General features: G+C 41.1%; 2 protein-coding genes across 3 annotated transcripts in view; both read left to right on the top strand.

Annotated features, from left to right (window-relative positions):
* The window catches only part of LOC111647564 (zinc finger CCCH domain-containing protein 7B-like), a 12,740-nt gene extending 5,719 nt beyond the window's left edge, over positions 1-7,021 (top strand). The window contains 11 exon segments of the mRNA XM_087171461.1: positions 1-105; positions 876-1,081; positions 1,539-1,639; positions 1,752-1,933; positions 2,784-2,869; positions 2,963-3,129; positions 3,358-3,463; positions 3,639-3,747; positions 4,999-5,135; positions 5,265-5,434; positions 6,299-7,021. Coding sequence (XP_087027587.1) covers positions 1-105; positions 876-1,081; positions 1,539-1,639; positions 1,752-1,933; positions 2,784-2,869; positions 2,963-3,129; positions 3,358-3,463; positions 3,639-3,747; positions 4,999-5,135; positions 5,265-5,434; positions 6,299-6,479 — 1,550 coding nt within the window. The 3' untranslated portion in view covers positions 6,480-7,021.
* A 1,073-nt stretch (positions 7,022-8,094) lies between these two features.
* tefb (TEF transcription factor, PAR bZIP family member b) lies at positions 8,095-21,267 on the top strand. Of its 2 annotated transcripts, none has more exons than XM_023397200.2 (4): positions 8,095-8,486; positions 14,920-15,504; positions 16,547-16,749; positions 17,545-21,267. In XM_023397200.2, exons 1-4 carry the CDS (start codon positions 8,381-8,383, stop codon positions 17,758-17,760), a joined length of 1,110 nt encoding a protein of 369 aa, XP_023252968.1. In that variant the 5' UTR covers positions 8,095-8,380; the 3' UTR covers positions 17,761-21,267. The 2 variants fall into 2 exon arrangements, with proteins under 2 accessions (XP_023252968.1, XP_023252967.1); XM_023397199.2 differs by lacking the exon at positions 8,095-8,486 and adding an exon at positions 13,352-13,712.
* The last annotated feature ends 3,357 nt before the right edge of the window (positions 21,268-24,624 follow it).

Below are 24,624 nucleotides of genomic sequence, written 5' to 3'. Positions count from 1 at the left end.
ACATTCTGTTGTGTAGACGAAAGGCGGGTCATCCTTCAGAGTGGACCAGAGTGCGACTGATGCCCGCTCACACGTCCTTCAGAGGGCCCTTTGTGCTCTGCAGGAGTAAGGATCACAGAATCAAATGAAAGATTGATATCAGGGTGTCATCTTACGCTCCTGCTAGTGGGACGGGATGTTACTGATTGGTCAATACGCACATGTGACGCTCTCATAGGCGTGATACTAGTTTGTAGCTGTTGGAGGGAAAACACCTGGATGTTTGTGTCCCATCTGTAAACCATAAAGCTTCTCCTACAGTTCAATTACCCTCAAAAAACACTTTGGTCCAGCAAACAAATGTCTATATAATAAAAGTATTACGTGGGCAGACTAGTTGGTCCAGATATCTGGTGCCCAGAGGATAAACCCTGATGATCTGGGTGATCCTCTAAATTCATCTAGTGCCACAAGAAACTATTTTCTGACACTGTAAAAACATTCCCATCAGCCTCAGCTGAACTTTGTGTCACTAATTAGCAAATGTTAGCATGCTAACACGCTAAACTAAGACAGTAAACATTATACCCATGCTAAATGTAAGCATGTTAGCGTTGTTATTGTGAGCATGTTAGCAATGCTGATGTTAGCATTTAGCTCAAAGCAGTGCTGTGCCTTGTAGCCGCTAGCAAAAGCTGTACAAGAATGCTAACTAAGCTACCACATTGATTGGTCAGACACAGTGTGAGGGAACTGGAGACTAATGGATCCAGGAAACCAGCCATGCCAGTCACATGCTAACTGCTGTAATTCAAACAGCTGTGTAGTCAAAGAGGGAAGTTGTAATCAAAAAGGATTGGTTAACATGACTGGTGTGTGTTTTCCTTCGCGTCCAGAGCTGCTGGATACGGGCGACTGTAAGTTCGGAGAGGATTGTACGTTTGCCTACAACCAGCTGGAGATCGATGTTTGGACAGAGGAGAGGAAGGGGATGCTGGACAGAAGCCTGCTGTTTGAACCGGCGTCCGTCACACTGGACCCTGTTACCAGCATCATACGCCTCCTGCAGGAACACAAGGGCACGTTCATGTTCCTCTGTCAGGTCAGTGCACTGCTACAGTTGATTTATCATTTTACAAACCTGCTTTCAACTCTCTGTCATGTCTGTTTTACTTATTTTTGCTATTATATATATATTCTTAAGTATTTTATTATTCTCTTTTCTGTTCTAATATTTAATTATGGTTTATTGTAGAAATATTGACGTTTACTATTTTCTAATGTCACTATGTATATTATTATTCTTCTGTATCCTGTAATATTTTCCAGAAATTATGTTTTCCCTAAATGTTTTAACATGTTCACGTTTCCCTGAAATCATGCGCGATAACAAACACAATGTCTCATAATAATCATAATAGATTTATTCATTAATATTCATTTATTAAGACATTCATCCTCTTAATTTAATGTGTCTGTGTCTTCTTTGTTCCTTTCTGTTGTTGGTCTTGTTTTTGTTTTGTTTCTTCTCCTCTTTATTTGTGTCTCTGTCTCTCTAGGAATGCTATGACAGTAAACCTCGAATCATCAGTAAGCGCTGCAGAGTCAGTCACACCACCTGCTCGAACTTGGACGCTCTCCACGCCTTTGACGCTAACAAGTGAGCATGTTTCCAACGAATGTGTCCCTGCGAGTCCTCGTCCTCTTACCTAACTCTCGCTCTTTCTCTCACTCCTGAACACACCTTGATTTCTGCCTCTTTGCCCCTTCAGGTGTTTGGCATTTGTGGTGAGGACCCACAATGTGAACTACAGAAAGGTGCGTCCGCTGAGCGTCCTGTGCCAGCTGGATTTGTGCCACCAAGCCATCCGGTACGGCTGCCAGAGAGAGAACAACTGCCATTACGCCCACTCCATCATCGAGCTGAAGACCTGGAGAGTGCAGCGACACACAGGTACAGACACAGGTGACGTGTCGACACATCAGGCACATGCAGTGGAAACACTCGCAACGATTTCATTTGTTAACTTGGGGAAAAAAAAAGGTAAACACTGAAGAGATGACAAAATATATCATTAAAGTAGAATTAGGTTTAAACACTTTTGATTCATATTTGCTTACTTCTAAAGATGCATTTATCAATATTTATTGATTAATTAACTGTCACTGTTCTAATTCACATTCCCCACTCTCATCAGTGTCGTTTCCTGCAGCAGTTTTTAGTGGAAAAGCTCTTTTAAAAAGAATAAAATAAAAAAATAAAAAACTCCCTCGGGAGTTGGTAGAGACCAAAAGGAGAAGAAGAAAGCGTGAATATTAAACTTATATTTACCAGGTGCTGTTGCTCCATGTCTGTGTGTGAAAGTATTACTTTGTCCATATGATGACGGTTTATTCTGCTGCCTTCAAGTGGCTGAAAAAATCAATCAAAACTGTTAATTGAACAATCCTCTTGTGGCACTGATGTTCCTCCTGCTCCATGTCTGGGCCTGTTCTGGATTTCATCACAGTTTATTATTGTTGACCAGATCAAATCAACCATATTAAAGCAGGATTACATATAAACGGTCATTACATACCACAAATGTGTTATTTTCCCTCCTCTACAAGGCAAATAAAGATTAATAGAGGTAAAAAAAAACAACAACTGTTAAATGAGTTATTAAATGTGGTTAAAATAATGATAATTAAAGGTAGTGTAGAAATGTCCCTTTTCAATATTGCGGGTGAAAACCAGAAGATGGCAGCAGCTTGTCTCAAAATGAAACCTAATTTCTGTGTCTGTGTGTTTGTGATATTTACAGGTATCAGCCCTGATGAGATTGTGAAAGTAGCCGCAAAGTATTATGACAAGCAGGAGCAAGACTCAAGCAAACAGAAAGGGAATAGAGTAAGAGACAATTATCTTTTTTATTGAAAGAACACTGTTTCTGCAGCACGCAGCGTTTAAACGTAACTTGTCCTGCATCGTCTCTGTAAGCAGTTGTCTTCTGGAGGTGGTGGGAGCAAACCAAGAGGAGGAGGAGGAGGAGGAACTGGGAAGAATCTGAACATGAAGATGAAGTTTGCCTGCGCTCAGTGCTGGCGGGACGGTCTGATCAGTGAACCAGAAAAGGCCCTCAAGTACTGCACTGCCAAGGCCAGACATCCGTGAGTAGAAATATATAAATATATCTGCAAAGTTCCTGTAAAAGTCAAGAAAATGTGTATTTAATGTTAAATATCAGGACATCAAATGTGGGAGTGAAATTTTAAAGATTGCTTAAAAAAAACATATCACAAACACAAATCACTGGTGCCTTCAGATAAACCTGCCAACATCACGATGAAACAAATTAAAGTAAACTTTATCTGTCCTCCTTGTGACATCGTCTTCAGCTGGACTAAAGACAGACGGGTCCTGCTGGTCAAGTCCTTAGAGAGAAGTAAATGGGTTCAGGTCCGACCACTGCCGCACGCCAAGAACTTCCCTCTGCAGTATGATGTAGGTGTGCGTCCTCTGTTCCTTTTGCACTTGAACGCATCAAATATTTTTGTCTTCCTCACTCTTTCTTGCAATGTTTGCTACGCTTTGCACGTGTGCTTCTTTAAAGATTCGAAGAAGTTTTGTCCTGCACACGGTGATCTGTGTTTAACAGCAGGACGTCTTGTCTTCACAGATATGCACCCAGGTTTTGGAGAAAAGGAAATGTAACTACACAGGGAAGTGCACCTTCGCTCACAGCCAAGAGGAGAGGGAGATGTGGATGTATATGAAGAATAATGACTGTGAGTTATTAAAATCCCTCTACATTACAGTTTCCATTAAATAATAAAGTTACATTGAAAACTTACCCAACATAAGTTACGAGTTTAGGCTAGTTTTTTTTTTTTAAACAATATTTTTTATCAATTTTTCACACAAAGAGCGAGACAGCACAGATGTTACCAAACTGCCAAACAGAAATCAATTAACTTGCATCAAATGAATTATCATAACCACATTGTTACCATCATAAACATTCTTGTTTACATTATTATCATGTCGATGGGATGAAGAGAACAAAACACACACAAAAATATAATGATAAAAATTACTAAAATAAATAAAATAAAAACAGTGTGGGCGCCCCTTCTGCAATAGGTCAACAAGATCACCAGGAAGATCATCTAGGAAAGGGTGGCAGATATCGTCATGGTCAATACGTCATCATTACCCCTAAAGCTTAAATATATCTGTATACTGCTGTGTGACGTTGAGAAACTTGTACAATGGAGATTAAGTGCAGTTTAACTCCTACGATGTGATGAACATTAATTTAAAAAAGTCTGACACTGCATTAATCAGGGTTCCTGCGGGTCAGTAAGAATGCTTTAGGAAAATAAGATCTGAAAATGTCTTATACTGTATTTACCCTGAATTTATTGTAGGTATTACATTTGCAGATAGTTTGTTTAAGACTGGTAGAAAAAAACAAAGCTAACAAAGCAATAATAATGATGGTGCTCCTTTTTCATGTCACAGACACACATTTGTTTTTAAGATGTGGTTATGCCGACACACTAGGGGGCGCTAACCTGGTAGTTTGGCATAAATCTACACTCAATGGTTTGCAGGTAGATAATTAAATAAAGGAAAAGTTACCTTGCAAAGTGAAGGTCTGCACTATTAAACATTAAGAACATGTTATTTTCCCTCTTTTTATCTAAAAATGAATCTGAAATTCTGTCGTAGGATTTAGAAAAATGTTTAGCAATAATAGGAAGTAATAGTTATTTCTACCAACATGCAAAATGAATGGTGTGGTGCTTTAATACATGTGCTGCTGCAGGTGTTTACATCTGAATTTTCTACTCTGCTTCTATTTTAAAAGAGCATTTACAGGAGAGCAAAAACAAAAGTCTGAGTAAAAGAATCATTTCCACAGGGTTCGGTCTTAATCTTAATGTATTGAGGTCTTTAAAAGCTTTGATTACGGTGCAGGAACCCTGTTTACATACAGACACCTACCGTCTGATTTTCTTTCTCTGTGCCTGCAGTGCTGGACATGCAGCAGATCTACGACATGTGGCTGACATTAACTGCCCAGAACCGCCAGGCAGATGGCGCCATGTTCACCCCGCCCGTTCCAGAGGAGAAATATATCGTCATGCCGACTGACTATGCCGAACCAATGGTGGGTTTTACATTTGTTTTTCAGTTCGATAAAGTCAAAGACCAAAAATAAAAAACAAAATGGCTCCACTGGCACCAAAGCTAAACCTTCCTGACCGTTCAACACCGCCGCTTCCTCTCTGTGCTTTAGAGCGGCTTCCACTGCCGTCTGTGCGGCAAACACAGTAACAGCGAGCGGCAGTGGCAGCAGCATATCTCCACCGAGAAGCACAAGGACCGAGTGTTCAGCTGCGAGGGAGAAGACGAGGCTCTGACGTGGAGCTACCGCTTTCCTGGAACAAACTTTGACCTCTGCCCCAAGTAAGACCTTTTTCCTGGATCAGTGTTTGGATTCAGAAAATGAGTCACTGTTGAAGGGATCCTTGGAAATCTGTTATTTTGTGGATCTTCCGGTGGTTTAACTTATCACCCTGCTGCAGTGACGTGGAAGAGACAGTCAGAGAAACGTTGCTGATGTTAAACCAACATTTAAGAAAAAAATATACTCGACAACTGTTTCCAGTGTTTCTAACGTCGTCTGAACGGTAGACGGGATTCAGCCACTCACATGTGGTCCTGAACATTATAGTTCTGTTATATGTATATGTATATATATATGTGTATACCCTGTATAAGGGTATAAATGTTTGCTTCACTAGTACATTTTTATTCCTCCACGTCTGCGACAGTCGGAGCAGCAATCATCTTGTTTCCAGGTTGTCCGTCCGTCTCATTCTCGTGGACACGATATCTCAACAACGCCTCGACTGAACTTCTTCAAATTTGGTTAAAAACGTTCTCTTTAACTCAAGGATGAACCGATAAAATTCTTGTGGTCGAAGGTCAAGATCACGGTGACCTGAGAAAACATTTCCTAGCCATTACACCAAATTTCACACAAATGGTTAATAATTTATCTGACTGTGGATAAACAGGGATGTAACCTGGAACTAGTCTGAGTGGCGGAGCGATAAAACCACAAGGAGGTGATTCTAGTTTTAAGTAGATGTGATGAATTTCTATCTTAAAACTGCTCTGAATAATAGAAGTATATTAACAGTGTCTCACATAACTAATGCGTAATGTGAAGGGAGTCACTCAGACACAGAAAACTAGAACCAACGAGAGAAATAAAATGAAAATGAAAGATGTTAAAACGTTAATCATCCTGTTAATGACTGACAGGTTGGATGGCGGCTGCGCTGACGGTGTGTGCTGCGACTACGCCCACAGCCCGGAGGAGCTGCGGGAGTGGACCGAGAGGCGGGACTTCCTGCGACAGAAGCTGGCCAAAGCCAGGGAAGACATGCTCATCATGCCCGATGAGTTTGACTTTGGGAAGTACAACTTTTTACTTCAGGACTGAGAAGAATTGATGTTTTTGGCTTTGTGAGCCATTTTTGTAACGACCAAAGAATCATATCAGTGTATTAAGAGTTTTCAAGACAAAACCAAAATGAACAGGTGACGAGATCAAACTAGCAAAGTGTCCAGCTTGAGATTTGCTTTGTCAAAATGCCGTATACCATTTACTTTAAATTGGTAAACTTTTAATTTCCTAAAACTATGTAAGGAGCTACTTGTATCGCTCTTAACTGTCCAGCTAAAACCTCAATACAAATTACTCAATGCTGTGAAAGTAAGACTCATGTTGGTACTGCTCTGAAAAACACAGCAGACACAAACACAGTTAATCACGGAACATAAATAACAGGGTTTATATTTAATTTTGAATATTGTTTAGTTCTTTTCCCTTCAGTTAAAGCAGGGACTCGATAAAGAGACGAGAGCTTTCGTTCCATAGTTCACTCAGAGAGACGATGACTGACTGCATTAAAAATACACCCCACAAATGATGTTTCACTCTCAACCTTTAATACAAATAAAAATTGTATTGTTCAGTTCTAATTTGTACTGAAGCAAAGACTCGTTTGTTCTTCCTCCTCGCCGGCGACGTCCATCCTGCCCGTTCTCGTGGACACGATATCTCAGAAACGCCTTGATGGAACTTCTTCGAATTTGGTACAAACGTTCACTTGGACTCAAGGAGCGACTGATTAGACTTTGGTGGCTAAAGGTCAAAGGTCACAGCGACCTCGGAGAACACTTTCAAGCCATAACTCCAGACAGAACATAGAAATTATGACAAAATTTCAAACAAATGCTTCATATTTTATCCGACTCTGGATAAATAGAGTTGTAACGTGGAACTAGTCTGAGTGGCGGAGGGATACAACAATGAGGTCTAATTCTAGTTTTACTTGAAACTTAACAAATTCAGATTTTATATGTAAAACAAAATGAGTTCATGATACATTGTAATAGAGCTAAAACCACCCAACAGCTTTGAACATTAAGAAATTAATAAATATAAAATGTATAATAATATAACACTCACAGGGGCCAATGTTCTGCAGTAAGTGCTGCTGTTTTTGATGAGTAAATGTTGCTAAAATACTTAAATAAATAACGTTTTGAATACAGGACTTTTACTTGCAATGGAACGACATGGAAACTTTTTTATTTTTTATTATTCTTTCAATTATTCAAGTACAAAACACTTTTCAGGCATATTATAGTGCTGAAATGTATCGGTGCTGAAATATAATTTAAAAAAAAAAGAAGAAAAATGTAAGTGATTTTTGAGAATGGGTTAAGTTCATAGAGCTGATCTTTATAAACCATTGATACAGGGTTGAACCTTTAAATATTGCATGTATGAATAAAATGCTTAACTAACATGATGGAGGACTGGTAATACTTCCTCTACTTTGTGCCATCACCTTTATTTTTTCTTTTAGTGCATTACTCACTCGGGCCGTTAGATGGCGCGTGGAGCTCGTTTGTACCTGGCCTCGAGCCCTCTCCGGCTCGCACGTGCTGCCGTGCGTGGAGAGAAATGTGCTCGGCTGGGCGCTGTTGTTGTTGTGGTGATCATTCAGCAGAGCCCGCCCCCTGCTCTCCTCTCATTGGCTCGGCGGCGTGACTGACAGGCGCGTGCTCTACTTGTCATCGAATCGACACGATTAAAGGGAGGAAGGGGGCGTGGCCTCACTTCTGCTCATTATAATACAGGCTGTTTGGACACATGCTGGAGTCCTCGTGATGTGTACTTGCTGCAAAGTTGGTAAAAAAAAAAAAAAAGTCACTGAACGCACACAAACACGCGCGCGTGCACACACGTACTCACTCACAGTCGCAGCTCGAGCGTTTCTCACTCGCAGTTGGACTTTTAGACATTAAGACAGTTTTCACAGGTTGTTCATCATGTCAACTGCAAACCAAAGCGTCTTTGAAGACAGGAGCGACGTTCCTGATCTCCTCAAGTCCTTGGCCGAATATCCTTTCTCCTTCCCGGCCTTTGATGACACCGGTAAGAAAATATAAATATATATATATATAAATATACATGTGTTTTTCAAGCAGAAAAATCAGGGTTGAAATATGTCAAAGCGTCGCATTTGTTATGGTGGATTGTATTTATTAAAGCACTTGAGGTGCATTTTTGTGGAAGCCTCCTCCATGTGGTGTTACTGAATTTTACTGCAGTGGAGTAGAAGTTGAGGGACGTGCTTTACTTTCTAGTGCATCACATTTATGTGACTAAATGGTCCCACTTTTCTTGGGAAAGAGTTTACATGCAAAACATGAAGTAGCTGGATCCTAAATAAGGATATAAAGATCAGTTTTAGAGGTGTTGATTCAACTGTGTGAGTAGTTTGTGTATTGCATTGTTGCTTTTGATTTGTTTGTGTGCACTTGTAAACTGTTTTTAAAAGGTGCTATATAAATAAAGTTTTTATTATTGTTATACAGAGAGGTGTTTCTACAATAAAACCTAGCCATAATCTGATAACAGCATAATATTAGCTGTTAAAATGACTTTAATAAAGTTAGAAATACTGAGTTTAATACTTTTTTCACCATTGGTTTAAAGTTACTAATAGACAACTTTCACAAAACCACTCCCAACACTCATTTGAATGGCATTAAATGTCGTCTGGTCTCTAGTCTGAGGTGACCGCAGTCGTATGTTGATGTTACCCCTGTTGCAGGTTCAGGCTTTTATGGAAATGTGTCCAGTTGATGTGGAAATGTGGACGGATGATCAAAGGCAGCGAGCTGTATTGTGTCAGCAGACTGTCTGTGCTCTTTCTCCGTACAGTCACAACACGGCAGCTCCTGATGCAACAGCACTGAAACAGTCCTCACTCTGGGTTTCATCACATCATTAGTTTCTTTCTGCGTTCAGTTCTTCATCTATACTTTCTTGCTTACTTTCTCTTTTAGGCTTCATTTGAGAGACAGGAAAAGAGAGTTGGGGGGGGGGGGCTCAGCAGCAAAGTTCCCTGGCTGTAATTGATTGCGATATGTTGGGATCACATGTTATGGTCTCTTCTTATTATTCTTTCTCCTCACCTGTACTCGCCTGTCTCTGTACGCTATGTTCAGGTATTGACTAAAACCTAGTTATATTGATCTCTCATTGCGATGCGTGCAGGAAATATAACTTGTTGTTGTGCTGCCTAAAGTTGGGAACAATCAGATTCTAGATATTCCCCCACCTGTTGCCACTTTCATTCATGTACTAGACCCTCTTAATATGGTCTGTAAATTTACAGGGTGACAGTTTCTGATGGTCACAGTTGAGAATAATGTGATAATTTGCTGAGCATCGAAGAGAAATGTAGTTTTTATGTGCTGCTTGTCTCTTACTGTGTATGAGGCAAGCAATGAAGTGGCTCTTTAACCATCTGTTGCACTGTTTTAACAAAGCTGCTCACATATTTTACAGTTAAATATATAATATACACCTTTGTGTCACTGGAGCACATGTTAAATACATGCAAAAATAATGACCTGTTTGTAAACTCAAACATAAATGGGGCATTATTCATTGAATTTTACGATCTAAACGCGTCAGGTCGGATGAATTTCCTGCCTTCTGTTTGCAGTGTGTCTCACAGTTTGATGCCACGTAGAGCAGAATACAATTCTCATGTTTCAAGTATGTGACAGAATAGTTTCTTTACATTATCTCACCGGCATAACTTTATTAGATATGAAAAATCTGACTTCTTGTATAAAACTTAAATTGTTCTAAAACCTTTAAAGGCTGCTGGCCTCCTCGTCAATACTAGACTGTAAGTTATAGCATATTATTAGACTTAATATTAGATAAAATAAGACAAATATTAAAAGAAAATGCCACAAATTACTAATTAATTTTTAAGAATTGATTGAAGAAGCTTGCATCATTTTGATATACTGAATATTATTAATTCCTCCAACTTATACATGCCTCTGGTGCATGAGTTTATTGTTATTGATCTAGACACATATCTGCACCGACAGTTTAACTGTCTTGTTTTTGGTGCCTGTTAATAATATGACACTGATGCGTCACCTTGTTGTCTTAGCTGCAGCCAATAATGATTACATATTCTCTTTTATCATTGAGACCAAAAGAAAGATCAATCAATCATCTGCACCGGACTGTAAACGGCACCGGCAGATCAATCATTCGTTTTTCTTACAGTGATTATGTCTTCCAGTGTCTAACAAAGAGGAAAGACGAGGAGGGAGAAGCTTTGTGCCTCATGCTGCGTTTTCTCACGGCGCTGAACTTTCTCTCGGTGTTGTACGTTTGTAAAACAGCCTGGCTCCTCCTGCTGCAGACAGGACGCCACAGTAATACTGATTGGATGTGTTTTTATGTGCATACAAAACCCTGTTGTTCTCATTTTGTCCTGAAATAAAAGTTGGACCTCGAGGCCACTTCCAGTCCGAGCTGCTTCAGGAGAGTAAGTACGGTGTTTCAGGCAGCAGAGGGCACTGAGGCGTGTTTAAGACGGGGAGGGGGAGCTTTGCATGTTTTGCAGTGTACACAAAGGACACAAGCTCTGCAGGATATTTGGCAGGTAACCAGGGATGACTACTTTATTTACCATACAGTGATTTAAGAAAAGTTTGTGATTGCACAGCCAGACTGACCCAGTTACACCTGCCACCTTGATATTGATCATCCTGACAAAGAGAGCATCTCAAGCTGTGTCCATTCATATTCATAGATCGATAGATTCTTTATTGTCATTGCATTAAAAACACAACGAAATTAAGTTTGGAAGCACATGTTAAAATAAATAAAGACTAAAATCATTAAAATATGTTCATTTTTACAACAGTTAGTAATTTGATCTATCTTAGATTGTAACAAACTTGTTTAACAACAGTTCAGCTGCGGATCTATTTGTGTTGTTGTAGCCAAATAAATGATAAGACCAACAAACAAATGATAATCTGTTGTTGCTTATTTAGCTAATATGGCGCTCGTAGAACTTTTGTATAAAAGCAATATCGCACTCGATGTCGTGATGTACTGAATATCAGCACGGCTGTGATTCGGTCATAGTTTTCAAGGCAGCGCTTCCTCTCGTGTGATATTGCTTAAATATAGTCAGATAAAATATGCATATGACACTAGCGATATAACTATAAACTATAAATTAGACGAATCAGTCATTGTTTATATTCCTCTCAGTTAAGGTAAAGGGGAGCCAACAATCCACACTATTCATATAAAGTTTGCAGTATATTGTGTGTTTGCACTTGAACAGTGAAAAAATGAAGTAAAAATAAGACTCAGCAGGCAAACTGAAAAAACACATAAGTTTTGAATTTGTTATTAATGTGACGATTCTCCTATAATACAATACAAACTGCAGAAAAAACATCCGTCTTTCTGTATAAATTGGCACCAGTTTCTGCAAAGTGGCAGTTTGACTATAACATCCACCTATGTATATATTACAGTTTCCTGTTATTAAAACATCTACATTGATTTATTGCATATTACATGTATAGATATATTTCCTTATCACTATCCAGTCAGGGTGAAATTCATCAAAAAACTTTTATCTTGTGTGTTATGATTGCACTTTGTTTAACAAGTGCTCACTGCAAAGGCTGCGGCACCTGGAACTGGACTTATCTCTGCTTATAGTACTGTTCATTCAGATAAGAGGGGAGTGTAAACGGTGCATCAGCCTGGTCTCTTTGTGTTCAGTCTGCTGCAGCGGGGATTGAACTGGCCTCCTCTCTGCTGGGGCAGTTACAGCCGACACACACACACACACACACACACACACACACACACACACACACACACACACTTTGTTTACCATGAGGTCACTGTGGTGAAGATATAAAAAAATACACACACACACACATTCACACAGATTAGTGGTGATAGTGGGGTGTTGTCTGTTGTGCGGTTTGAACATCGTGTTCCTGAACCCAAACATCCTGCTGATGAGGGCGAGGGATCGTCGCGCGCTCACTGTCGCGTGCAGTCAAGCGGCGTGTGCATGCAAACGTGAGATTACCTCTTGTTTGGCACTGCGCGCGTTTGATGTGGAAAATTAATATATATATATTTCCTTAAAAACATAGTTAAATTGCATTGCATAGGGTTACTTTAAAAGAGAACAATAAACTATAATGTGTAGTCCATGCATTATATTTCATTATAGGAAGTACAATCAGACTGTGGTAAATTAATATAAAGACAGTGTTATTGTTATTAATATATATATATATATTGTTATGTTATATAGTATTATTTGCAGCTGTATGTGTATTGCCTTTGGGTCCCGTGCCAGCTGTTCGAAGGATGGAGGCGCGTGCCCGCTCCATCTCGCTCTCCTTGGCTCGCACGTGCTAAGTACGTGAAGCAACGCCCCTCAACAGATTGTACTTTCACGTGATATCAGAAGGGGGCGGGGGCACGTGTTTGGCCACGAGTATGTTCATGTCTTGCAGGGTTGACTTCAGCCACCGAAAAGACTTCGCACGAGCACGCTGCATTTTATGATGTGGTGTACTTTGTGCGTGCATGAAGTGGTTGTTGTGGTCATGGTTACACTGTGCACATGTGTGATTTTTAGCATGTTTCAGCTGCGGTTTGTCTGAGGAAAAGATATTAATATGATGGCTGCACGAGACTATATGTTCTTGTTGCGGTTCACGTCACGCACGTGAGGACGTTTCTATATGCAGAATCAATCTCGGTGATCAGTCATAGAAGTACTACTACATAAACAAAAAAAGCGCGTCCATGTCCTCCGTGCGTTTACAGCCGCTGTGATACATATTCATACGGACAGAGCTGACAGCCAATCAGCTTCTACTATTCCCTGAGTGGGCGGGGCACGCGTCTCGCGAATATCCAACGAGGGCGACCGGTGGGCACGTAGAACAAGGGGTTAGTGTTAGTGTTGTTTTGCACCCAAAAGCGTTGATATTGACAAACGGGCCCTGAACGCAGCATTAACGGTGAAACAGGCGAAGAGCCCGCGCGTCGTTCGCTCCAGTTGTTTCTCCCCGTGGAGGAGGCGTCTCTGTCGGTAACGATTTCGGAAACATCGCCCCGGTCTGCTCGGAGCTCGGCACGGAACAATGCCTGGCAAAGCCGCGGTGGCAACGGTGCCTCAACCCGGCGGTACCGTCGACTCGACGGCTCCGCAGAAGTCCTTCCCGTTTGTTTTAAAGAAGATTATGGACATCCCTCCTCCCAATATCCTGGAGGAAGGCGACGACGGTAAGATTGAAATGTACAAACCGAGCGCTCAGTTCTCGGGGGCTTATTTTCGTCGAGTTAGTTGCTGGTTAAGAAGCCATGTAGTTGGGGCGTGTGTTTTCTTCTGTGCACATCTAACGGCTGCTAATTGTATCGGGATGTGATCACGGCCCGTTAATGACGCGGGATTAAGACGGATGTCCCGCACCAACAACAAAAAAAAAGAACAAAAAGTTCCAAGTCCTCTGAGCTGCTCTCCAGACAGCGCATCCACACGGGAGAGACACTTCAACACAAACACACTGCTCGGCTTTTCATTAAACACACTGGTTTGGTGTTAACTAGTCCCCACTTTGTGTGGTGGTGTTGTGTTTTAGGGGTCCATGTGTAAAACAAGAAAGACTCTCTTCTGTTCTCAGTGCGTTTCTCTACGCTCACTCTCTGCCCCCCCCCCTCCTCCTCCAGCCTAATTTAATTTTGTCTTTTATTTCTATCTAGGAATCTACTCTCACTTTCAAACTTTTTATTTTTGTTATTTAAATTAAAGATATATCAGTTCTTAAATAAATGAAACTTCAAAAATTTCAACAAAAAAAAAGAAAATTTTGTCCTTTATTTCAACCATGCATCTACTCTCTCACTTTAAAACTTATGAGTTATTCATTTATTTATTTAAATTGGAAATCAGACATACCAGTTCTTAAATAAAAGAAACAGATCAAATTTCAAAAAAGGTGAAAATAATAATTAAAAAAAAAAACATAAATTAAAAAAGGATAGATTTCTTCAGAATAAATATTAACTGCTGACCTGGACTTCTTGTTTGTTACCAATTCGAGAGACTCAAAGAAACAACTTAAGAAGGATTTGATTTAAGAAATTTTGCCTTTCTGAATGTGAAATTTCCCCAGTAAAATCAGGACGTTAATCATATTGCAGAAATGGTCAAAATAAGTGAAACATGACACGTGTTGTTTTGCATCATATAGTTTAACCTTCAAGGTCTTTCCAGAATGTAACCCTAACCCCTAACCCCTTTAAACTCATTGACAGGTTGTTTGGCTGTAAACCATCTTAGTTTACCCCCCAGGTGTCCCCTCCCACCTTGTCTGTTTCCACACATGAATCGTCTTTCCTCATGTGTCTCAGACTCCTGAAGTCGTGTGTGCACTCGGGAAAAGCAAGCAGCCATTCCTCTAAACCCCCCCTCCCCCTGTCTGTCTTGCAGAAATAGAGAAGGAGAAGCTGTGCTCATCTGAAGATGTTGAGGGAGGCGGAGCTGGGGCAGCCAGCACTGGTGGAGGTTCCAGGGGAGGAGGGGGTGGAGGTGGTGGCAGTGGCGGGGTATCAGCCTCCCTAACCCCAGCCATCTGGGAGAAGACCATTCCCTATGATGGGGAGACCTTCCACCTGGAGTACATGGACCTGGATGAGTTCCTCCTGGAGAACGGGATCCCTGTGAGTCTGGAGGAGGAGGAGCTGCAGAAGACTCTGTCCTCAGTGGACGACAAAGGCAAATCCAGCCCCAAGGTTTCTGCTACAACCACCACCACCACTACTCCTACTCCTACTTCTCCTCCTACTCCTACTCCTGCTGCTGCAGCGTCTGTCTCTGCCTCGGCATCTTCCCCCTCCGCCTCCGCCACCTCGACAGTCACCTCAGAACCAGAGGAAGCGGTGACAGTCACCACCTTACAGCCGGCTAAACTAGAGGAGGAAGAGGAAGAAGATGAGGAGGAAGAGGAAGAAGATGAGGAGGAATCCTTGACTGAGGAAGCACCAGCAGAAGTGAAAGTGAAGGAGAAGAAACCAGGTGAGTCATTTAGATTTACAGAGGTTAATATTTGTTCAACATTAGGAGAGCTGATGAGTGCAGATGTTTCCCTTTATTTATGATTTTATTATCTTTTCCATTCCCCTTTACAATTATTATAATGATTTATTATTTATAATCATTATTAATAATTTCATAAAAAGGATTTGTGCTGTCAGATAGTTAAGGGTAGTTGTTAAGTAGTTAAGTGTAGTTTTAGTTGCTCTCGCTGCTGGAGACGCTGGAGGAAGATTAACTCACATGACGTAACACAGACAAACACCGACCTTTGAGCATCACGTCCACGACGGATCACTGTGACCTGTAGAAACCTCGTATATCTTCAAGGTACTTTGTTGAGTAAAATCATAAAACATGTTGGCGAAGTCGTCCAGCCGGTGGAACCTTAAAAGTTCAGTATCATTGGCCTATCGCGGGGATCGGCCTTAATATGAGAAAACAAACAAACGAAAGGAGTTTTTAAACATTTTTAATGCTGTTAAGATCATTTCGTTTTAAGGTATTTAAATACATTATTTACATACACATATATGTTTTTAATTATTATATTTTATCACCAAGATTGTGCTGTTTTGCGAATGTTTGTTGCAATACCTTAACGGCCCACCAGTGGGCCCCAACCCACAGGTTGGGAACCAACGTTTTAGAGCAAAAAAAAAACCACATACACATTCAACACATTCAACACATTCAAATCCCTAATAACAACAGAATCAGGTCGAGATGTCCTTGACACAACAAAAAGAGAAAGAGCAATTACAGTTTTAACTTTTGTGCTCACTCACAAGACATGTCTTTCACAGATTCGCATAGTTATGTCTTTATTTTGTCTAAAATACAAATGAAATGCAGCACATGCCCATATTTGTGCAATCAGAACCAGCAGGTGTTTGGTATTTACTACGTACACATGACAAATCAATAAACTAGTCGAGTATTGCTGCTCTGTAAAGTTAATGTAGTTTTATTGGAGTGACCTCTCTTGGATCCAAGCTTACGTTTTCTCTCACCGCGCACACAGATCGCAACACGCCCTCCCCCATCGACCCAGATGCGATCGAGGTGGACATTAATTTCCAGCCGGACCCCACAGACCTGGTCCTGTCCAGTGTGCCGGGGGGGGAGCTGTTCAACCCGCGCAAACACAAGTTCTCTGACGAGGAGCTGAAACCGCAGCCTATGATCAAGAAGGCCAAGAAAGTGTTTGTTCCTGATGAACAGAAGGTAGGTTGATTTAATCGTGTGTGTGTGTGTGTGTGTGTGTGTGTGTGTGTGTGTGTGTGTGTGTGTGTGTGTGTGTGTGTGTGTGGGGCCGATCTGCTGCTATGACCCCATCATAAAGAGATATCATTCACAGAGTGGCTGTACAATCCGTGATTTTTCCTCTGAACTAATAGCTGTAATTTGGAAAACGGTAATTGTCATGGTAACCAGTGGCAAATTTAAATTAAACCGTTTAATAAAAACGTGAAAACCATATAAGGCAGTAGGTCTCACAGAATATGAGGATCGCACCACGAGGATGACAGGAGATCATTTACCTGTTCTGCTCCGTCCTGGTTAGATTAAATCTTTTGCTCGTGGATTACAGATCGAAGATGGCGCTCGTGTTGATCGTGCTCGACTACACCTCCTTCCTCTCATTCACTTCCACTCTCACTCCCTCAGGTCGGCGTTACGATGTTCCCCTCAGGAGAAAAACTCGCCGCTCCAACTCCCTCATTCCTTCTGCTGTCAGACAGTTCTCATTTTAAATTATATATTCAAATTTACATTTTTGAATTCAGTCATTTTATATATTCATATTATTTACTACAGAAACTGCAACAAGATGTGTTATTTTTTATCTATTTAACTTGTTTTATTCGTATTCATTGTGGCTTGTTCCGTGTATTGACCCAAGTGCTGATCATCTGCTTCGCCTGTGAGTTTGTAAGTTTTGTGTGTGTGAACTGAGTAAGCTGCAAAACAGCTGCTCTTCTTATAAATAAAGTCTGAATCTGAATCTCAATCCCTCAGGATGACAAATACTGGTCCAGGAGAAAGAAGAACAACCTGGCAGCAAAGCGTTCTCGTGACGCGCGGCGGCTGAAGGAGAACCAGATCACCGTGCGCGCCTCCTTCCTGGAGCGGGAAAACGCCGCGCTGAGGCAGCAAGTGGCTGAGCTGCGGAAGGACTGCGGCCGCTGCAAGAACGTCCTGGCCAGATACGAGGCGAAGTACGGCCCACTGTAAAAACCTCGGAACAAGAAAAAAAAACCCCATGAAGTGTCAACGAGACAAAAGCAGAACTCCCTTCCCCGCAAAAATTCAACACAGACACAAACACCAAGGGAATCTAAATTTGCACTTTTGTCTTTGCTGACCTCCAGTCACTGTGTCGAGCTCTAGCACGATGCTGGAGTTTTGGATACACACTGGCAGGCAGTGAGGCATGATGGGAGTGGTGGTCACAGGAAGGCCTGTGGAGAGCGCCTGGCTCCTACACTCAGAGAGGAAGTTGGACGGTTGTGGATACTCCCATGGTCACACACACATGGAAAATATGATCTGTCTCAAGACGGTTTCAGGAGAGTCAGGAAATCTGAAAAGAGCAGGCTGGTACAAAAGAATCACAGGCTTTTTAAATACTTCACAAATCTGTTTTTATCACTGCATAGCACTTCCTCCTAGTGGACCAAAGCATGAGAAACGTCAGTTAGAAGTTGTGTATTTAGACTGGTGCACACTCGCCGTCCCTCACTTCTCCTTGTGTTGCACTCATGTTTGTGTCTGTACTTCCTTTTTAAAATACTCCAGCTGAGGCTCAGAGGAAGGATGTTTTTACTAACTCACGGCACGGTCGGAGAGAGGGACAGATGAACGTGTGAATAAAGGAGCAGGAGGCAGATTCACAGCGTCACTACCAGCCTGAAGAGAGAGAGAGAGAATCACAGACCTCAGGGCGAGAGGAGGAGGAGGAGAGTTTGGCTCGATTCAGTCACAGTCGCAGTTAATTCCTTCTTGTTAACGCACATGCACACAAAAACCTTGTGTATATATATATAGTCATCTCCCTGCACCACATTAATATGTGTGTGTATCAGTGTTTAATCCTTTTTTTTTCTCTTTTATTTGCACTTTTTCTTACAAAACAGTGTAAAGATTATAGTGGTGGCAGGTTATTTACCACGAACACAGAAGCTTCTGAAGGGAAAAAAAAAAAACATGCATGACCTACAGTTAAAAGCTACTGTGATTTAGTTTCCTTTTCTACTAACCTCAGAGCAGCTTCAGGAGCCTCACAACATTTTAGTAGAGAAGACGGGTTTTTGGGTTTGTGGATTTACAAACGCAGAGAGAGTCGTGCTTTCCTGCAGGTTACTGTCTGCTGCCGACGGGCCCTCACCGGTGGAGGGGTATGTTCATATGTAGGGGAGTTTATTTTACCGCACACTGCAAGTAGAGGGCGCTAGAGCCGCTACCTGCCTGCTGGTGGTGTAGTGATGGCTGGATTGATATATACATATATATATATATATTTTTAATTTAGCCAGGCCCAAAGTTGACTGCTTCTATACCTTGTAATTAAACGATTGTCTCATGGTCTTGATTTCCTAAGACAGGGATTCTGACTGTGGCTTTATTAACCCGATACTATTCCTTATATCTGCCAAATAGTCAATGAGTGCTGTATTTATTCTGATGGTAATAATGCATCTGTTGATTGTGACGTACAACAATATGTCAGATAATTCTATTTCCTTTTGAGAAACAACATTTACAACAAAACCAATGACAAAGCAGGGACTTCAATGGGTAAACTGTGCTTTTGGATGTTTATGTTAAAAACAGATTTATAGAGCTATGTGGATTTTTTTTCTCTACACATACGTACATATATACAGTATGTGCCTGGACACAGAAAGGACAGGGCACACTCTAATTTACCTCATCCAGCACTTCCTACCGTGAATGGGTAACGTTTAGCAGGGCTACAGAGCGGTGTTGGTTGAAGCAGAGAGCACGTTAAAAGCAGCTTAGTTCCATTTGGCAAAACTTTGAATCCGAGTTGATAAATTGACTTTGTTTTTGCCAAACTGGCTGAGTCTGTGTCTGAATTAGTAAACACATTACAGACTGTTATGGGACTCTATATCTCAAGTGTCTTCGACCGGTGCAGGATTTGTGATCGGTCGGCTTGTGCTCATAATCGCCGTAATCTTGGAAAGAAAATAAATGTGGCAATAATACTCTGTTATGTAATGCTTGTTTAATTTCAGTGATGATGTTGTATGTAAAATTGCTATGACGTACTAAATAGAAATGCCCCAAAGTCATTTGTGCTTCCAGTTTAGATCCTCGTCGTCGCGGATCCTAATGCATGAAACCCAGTAAACTTGTCTTTTTCTTCTTCACTGTTTTACACCAAGTGTACTTATGTCTGTAAACCATCACTGAAAACTAGATATGTTTTTTTGGGGGGGGGGCTGATGGTCTGTTGTACAGCTCTGTCAAAGGAGGGGCAGAACGTCTTAGCTCTGATGTCTTGTGTTTATGACTTGCATAATAGCGCCACCCATCCTTGTGCAGCCAGTGCGTGACCTTGGGGTGAACATCAGCTGAAAACAGCATCTTTCAATCACTGTGTGGATTGTTTTCTATTTACTTAAGATTGATCTATATCTAGATACACTGGATCAGTTGGTGCTTTTGTGTTTTCTCGATAGTTTCTGTGTTTGTTTCAGTTTCCTGATGGTGTAGTCAAACAGACTTTTCTTCGCAGTGCATTTTATTTTGAATTGACATTGACTGCATTCTGCTGTTTATATACATCAGTGTAGTTGATGAGTGCAAACTTTAGTTATTTTCTGACTAAATTAAAATGTTCTGCACAAGGCTGACTAAAGGTACTGGTCAGGAATGCCTTTTTAAAAGGCAATAAATCACGATCTTTTATAGTACAGCATACAGTATGTAGCAATCTCTCTTTTTGATGCAAAGCGCCTCATGAAACTGGGCGTATAATTGTCGCTCAGTAACGTCCAGCAGGTTGCAGATGCTCCAGTTTGACACATGCTAACCTGCGCCACCAGTAGGGAATGAAAATAACATTAGACCTGCAGATGTAGCTGTGTGTAAAAAGTTATAGCTACTGCATTTCTACACTTGTGTCACGTGTAAGTCTTTTCATATTTTGCCTGTTAGCTTAACCTGTCATGTCTGACCTCGGCTAAACATTAAGCTTCATCATCATGAAAACTAGGCATCAAAGTGTTAACTGGCCTGTCCAGAGTGAGATACTCTACTATAAATTTAAAATACTCAGTGTCACACACTGTAAAAACTGCAGTTCTTACATTTTGCCTGCAGGTGGCACCAGCGTGAAGGTGCTGTTGTTTTCCTTGCCTGTAGGTGGCGCAGACGAGCTCGTCTGAAGGTGTAAACTGTGTTGAGCAGCGGATCTGGTCTGAAACCTTCAGGTTGGCTTCACATCTCTGATACTATCTTCTTGTTTGCTATTGGAAGTAGCTATTACACTCCGGGAAAAAAAAAAGAATTTAAACATCTTTACTGAAAACATTTTTAAAGTTTTTGTTTGTTTTGTGGTGTTTTGCTTTATTTTCTCTCTTTTTATATGAACATGTTTTTGTTGGGTGTTTTTGTATTGTCCTAACCATGTATAGGATACATGCAACTGCAGTGCCATGTCCTAACTGTATCTTGTATCATGTATATGAAATAAATTGGGATTTAATGACACGTGAGCTCCGGGTTTGACTTTGTCTGATCTGCAGCGGCTCCGACGGGAGAAACAAAGGAAACGGTCGATGACAAAAGAAGCTCACTTCGGTGGACGAATGGAGACGTCTTCCTCGTCAAATGTTGCGTACGTGCACATGCCCGATCACACCCGAGCGCACGTGTACACACACACACACAATGTGATTTTTGTTTTTGTTTCAGACACTGTTGCTTCTCGCCGTCCCTTCGTTGCTGCTCATCAGTATTCCAGAGGAGTAGGAGATGTTGCGTAATGATCACATCAACACACAGGGGAGCAGCGTTGCGTAACAGCAGCAGCAGCTCAAAGACCAGCAGGATGGGTGCACGTGTGTGTGTGTGTGTGTGTGTGTGTGTGTGTGTGTGTGTGTGTGTGTGTAGGGAGGATAGAGAAAGAAAAGCGAGGAAGCATGGGAGGGACTCTGGGAATTGGAGAGGAGAGGGAAAGATCAGGTGGATGGAAAGATGCAAGATGGAGAGGAAAAGGTGCTGAAGAGGGAGAGGGAGGGAAGAGCAGGGGGTGAAGAAGAGTGTGTGTGTGTGTGAGAGGAGGGGGGGTGTATGGACAGAGGAAAGATGGAGAACGGGTGCAGTTTAAGACATGTGAGAGGAGGGAGGGATGCTGTGTGTGTGTAGAGGAGCCCCGTCACACATGTTAATGTCACACCACCACATGATACTATAGAAAGCACAGTCCAGTGTTTGCCTCACATGGGCGAGCCAAGCTTCCAGCTGACAGAGAGAGAGAGAGAGAGAGAGAGAGAGAGAGAGAGAGAGAGAGAGAGAGAGAGAGAGAGAGAGCTGGATGATGAAATGTAAAGTAATATCTGCTGGGACGGGTCCAGCTGAGGTAGGTGGTGGTGGTGAGCAATCTGGCTCATCACCATTTGAGAATTTTCATCTTTGCTTTGAATTATTGATCAAACATCACTTGAATTTATTCACTGCAATAAGACGACAACGTTGCTCTGGCATTTCAATTTTCAATCTGAGGCTTTTCACAGAGACACGAGGATCTAACTTCTCATCATCTTTTTGATTAACACGTTCAACATTAACCGAGTCCGACGCTCGTACAGGCAGCAAGAGGCGGATTTATCTGTGACCAGGCTGAAGCTGTTAGTGGTCACCTAACGCTCCTCTGCTCCTCTGAATACCCAGAAACAATGAGGACGACACAATTAGCTTATTTTCCATGCTTATTTTTGCCAATCTGTTTTTTTATTACAAACTTAAAAAAAGAATCTGATACAATAAGAAACTGCAGTAGTAACTCCCCATTCCCGAGGGGCAGCACAGAAAACAGGTCATTGCATTTCAGTAGTGAAAGATTCATTATACATCTACAGGGTGTACAGATCAGATACAAAATAGGAAAAATAATAAAATACAGGCAGGAAAGAAAGCACTATATTTATACATCATCTGAACTTTTAATTATATCTATTTATTCTTAAATGTTAAATTTTACATAGAAAATAAACTTCTTTTATGACAATGAAATATTCCAAAGTGCAAAATAAAACGCACACATCGATATAAGCAAAGGACATCAGAATACAAAATTCTTATTTTTCCATTTCATTAATGATCAACCCTGATTGTAGAACAGCCTGCGTTTACAGTAAATTTGTGGTGCGTTTAAAACACCGTCTCGTCTCGTCTCCACAAACCAGCGTTCGTTCTTAAAAGACGCGAGGGCAAACACGGCCTTTAAGAATCGCACTCGTCCTCGCATCTCTCACCTCGAGAGGAAATTTAACGACACAATCTCATTTGCACTGAACAATCTGACAAATGTGGGGGAAAAAAAAAAATATAAGAAAAATGAGTCACGTGGACATTTTAGACATGCATGTGACTAAAAATCTCTCCAAGACAATAAAATAAGCAGTTTCTTCTGTTTGTTTTCTGCAGGCCTTCTCAACCAGGGTTGACTAACATCAGGTCAGAATCACATTCACAACACATTCATTTCCTTCCTCCTTCTAAAACCTGCTGCTAACACTGCTGAGGAGATATTTCTTTTTCCAGGGTGCAGAGAGGTAGAAACCCCTTGAATCCTTCAGGGTAATTTAAATTATGGCGTTACATTGCACTGGAGAAGGGTGAGCATCTGTGTAAGCAAAGACAGTCTGGGATATGGCTATAGTATCAGGACCACAAGGACCAGGCTGATGGGGAGAAGATGACCACTGAAAAATAAATAAACCAAATTAAAAAAAATAAAATAAAGGTGCGATAAAGTAACATTTGATGGGAAATATAATATTAGGAAGAGTTTAGATACTATTTTAGAAAACAGGAGTGTTGGTGAGTCAAGTTGATGGGCAGTTGCTTCAAAGAATAAAAGAAAGTGAGGAAAAGGAGAAACTCCAGGGGTAACCACAGGAAATGCAGTGAATTCACATAAAGAGGGAAGATGAACATTGCACTCAAACGAATGTGAAATGTGGAGGTTTTTGGTTTAAATGTACTGCCTATGGGAGTAGCGTTGTCAGACTGCCCTGGGAGCACAGATAAAGTGAAATCAGCCATCTTTTCCTACACAAACCCACTGTAAACATTCACGTCTTAAACTCCAAATCCAACTTGAAGGATGAATACATTTACCCGTCTTATTAGACAAATGCTGTACAAGATACAATAAACATTCAATACTTTATTCTGTACATCTTTATTTTTGTCTCAGTTTGCATATATTCATGTTATTTTCTGAAAAAATAACCTCAGCATGTAAGAAACTAAACAAAGAATCTGAACATAAGAACTTTTTATATACATATTCCTGGACTCCTGTCATGTCTTACTCATACAAATGTAAGTGCGAATTTTGCAAAAACAAAAATATAGAAATATTGGAAATAAATTACAAAACAAAAATTAGGAATGCATCTTTCCCTCAGAATCAGAGCATCTACAGAGATGTGTACCGCCCCACCTATCCCCTTGGAAAAAAACGACAAAACAAAACAAAAAAAAAAAACAACCAAAAAAGAAATAAAACTCGCATGCATATGATAAGTTATCACATCGCAATACCAGCATGAGCACAAGTCGAGGGTCCTCGGGTCATCTTATACAAAAACATTTATGGATACAAGTCTAGAAAACATTCAAATAAACGGCCAAGACTGACGGCGTCTACGCGCCCAGGTGATGCATCTTCAATACAAATTTAGCTTGTGTTTGAATCTCTAAAGCGTTTCATGACGGCTGGATCAAACAAACCAAACCGAGGGCAGAGGAATGGTTCAGCGCTCGCGTCTGTGGGCGACACACAGCATCAGGAGCCCAGAAATAAAGTGCTGGACAGCTCAAATGGACACGCGGGGG

Source organism: Seriola lalandi, unplaced genomic scaffold (genome assembly GCF_002814215.2).
Source record: "Seriola lalandi dorsalis isolate HSWRI2012SDOR001 ecotype SW California unplaced genomic scaffold, Sedor1 jcf7180002055004, whole genome shotgun sequence".
Classification (NCBI taxonomy): Eukaryota; Metazoa; Chordata; class Actinopteri; order Carangiformes; family Carangidae; genus Seriola; species Seriola lalandi.
This window is presented reverse-complemented; position numbering and strand designations above follow the sequence as displayed.

Bases quoted from the DNA above. Each gene is read 5' to 3' on its own strand.
- tefb (XM_023397199.2), top strand. From the start codon at position 13,571: ATGCCTGGCAAAGCCGCGGTGGCAACGGTGCCTCAACCCGGCGGTACC. The intron at 13,713-14,919 runs GTAAGATTGAAA...TCTGTCTTGCAG, and splicing joins CCTGGAGGAAGGCGACGACG to AAATAGAGAAGGAGAAGCTG. The intron at 16,750-17,544 runs GTAGGTTGATTT...TCAATCCCTCAG, and splicing joins TTGTTCCTGATGAACAGAAG to GATGACAAATACTGGTCCAG.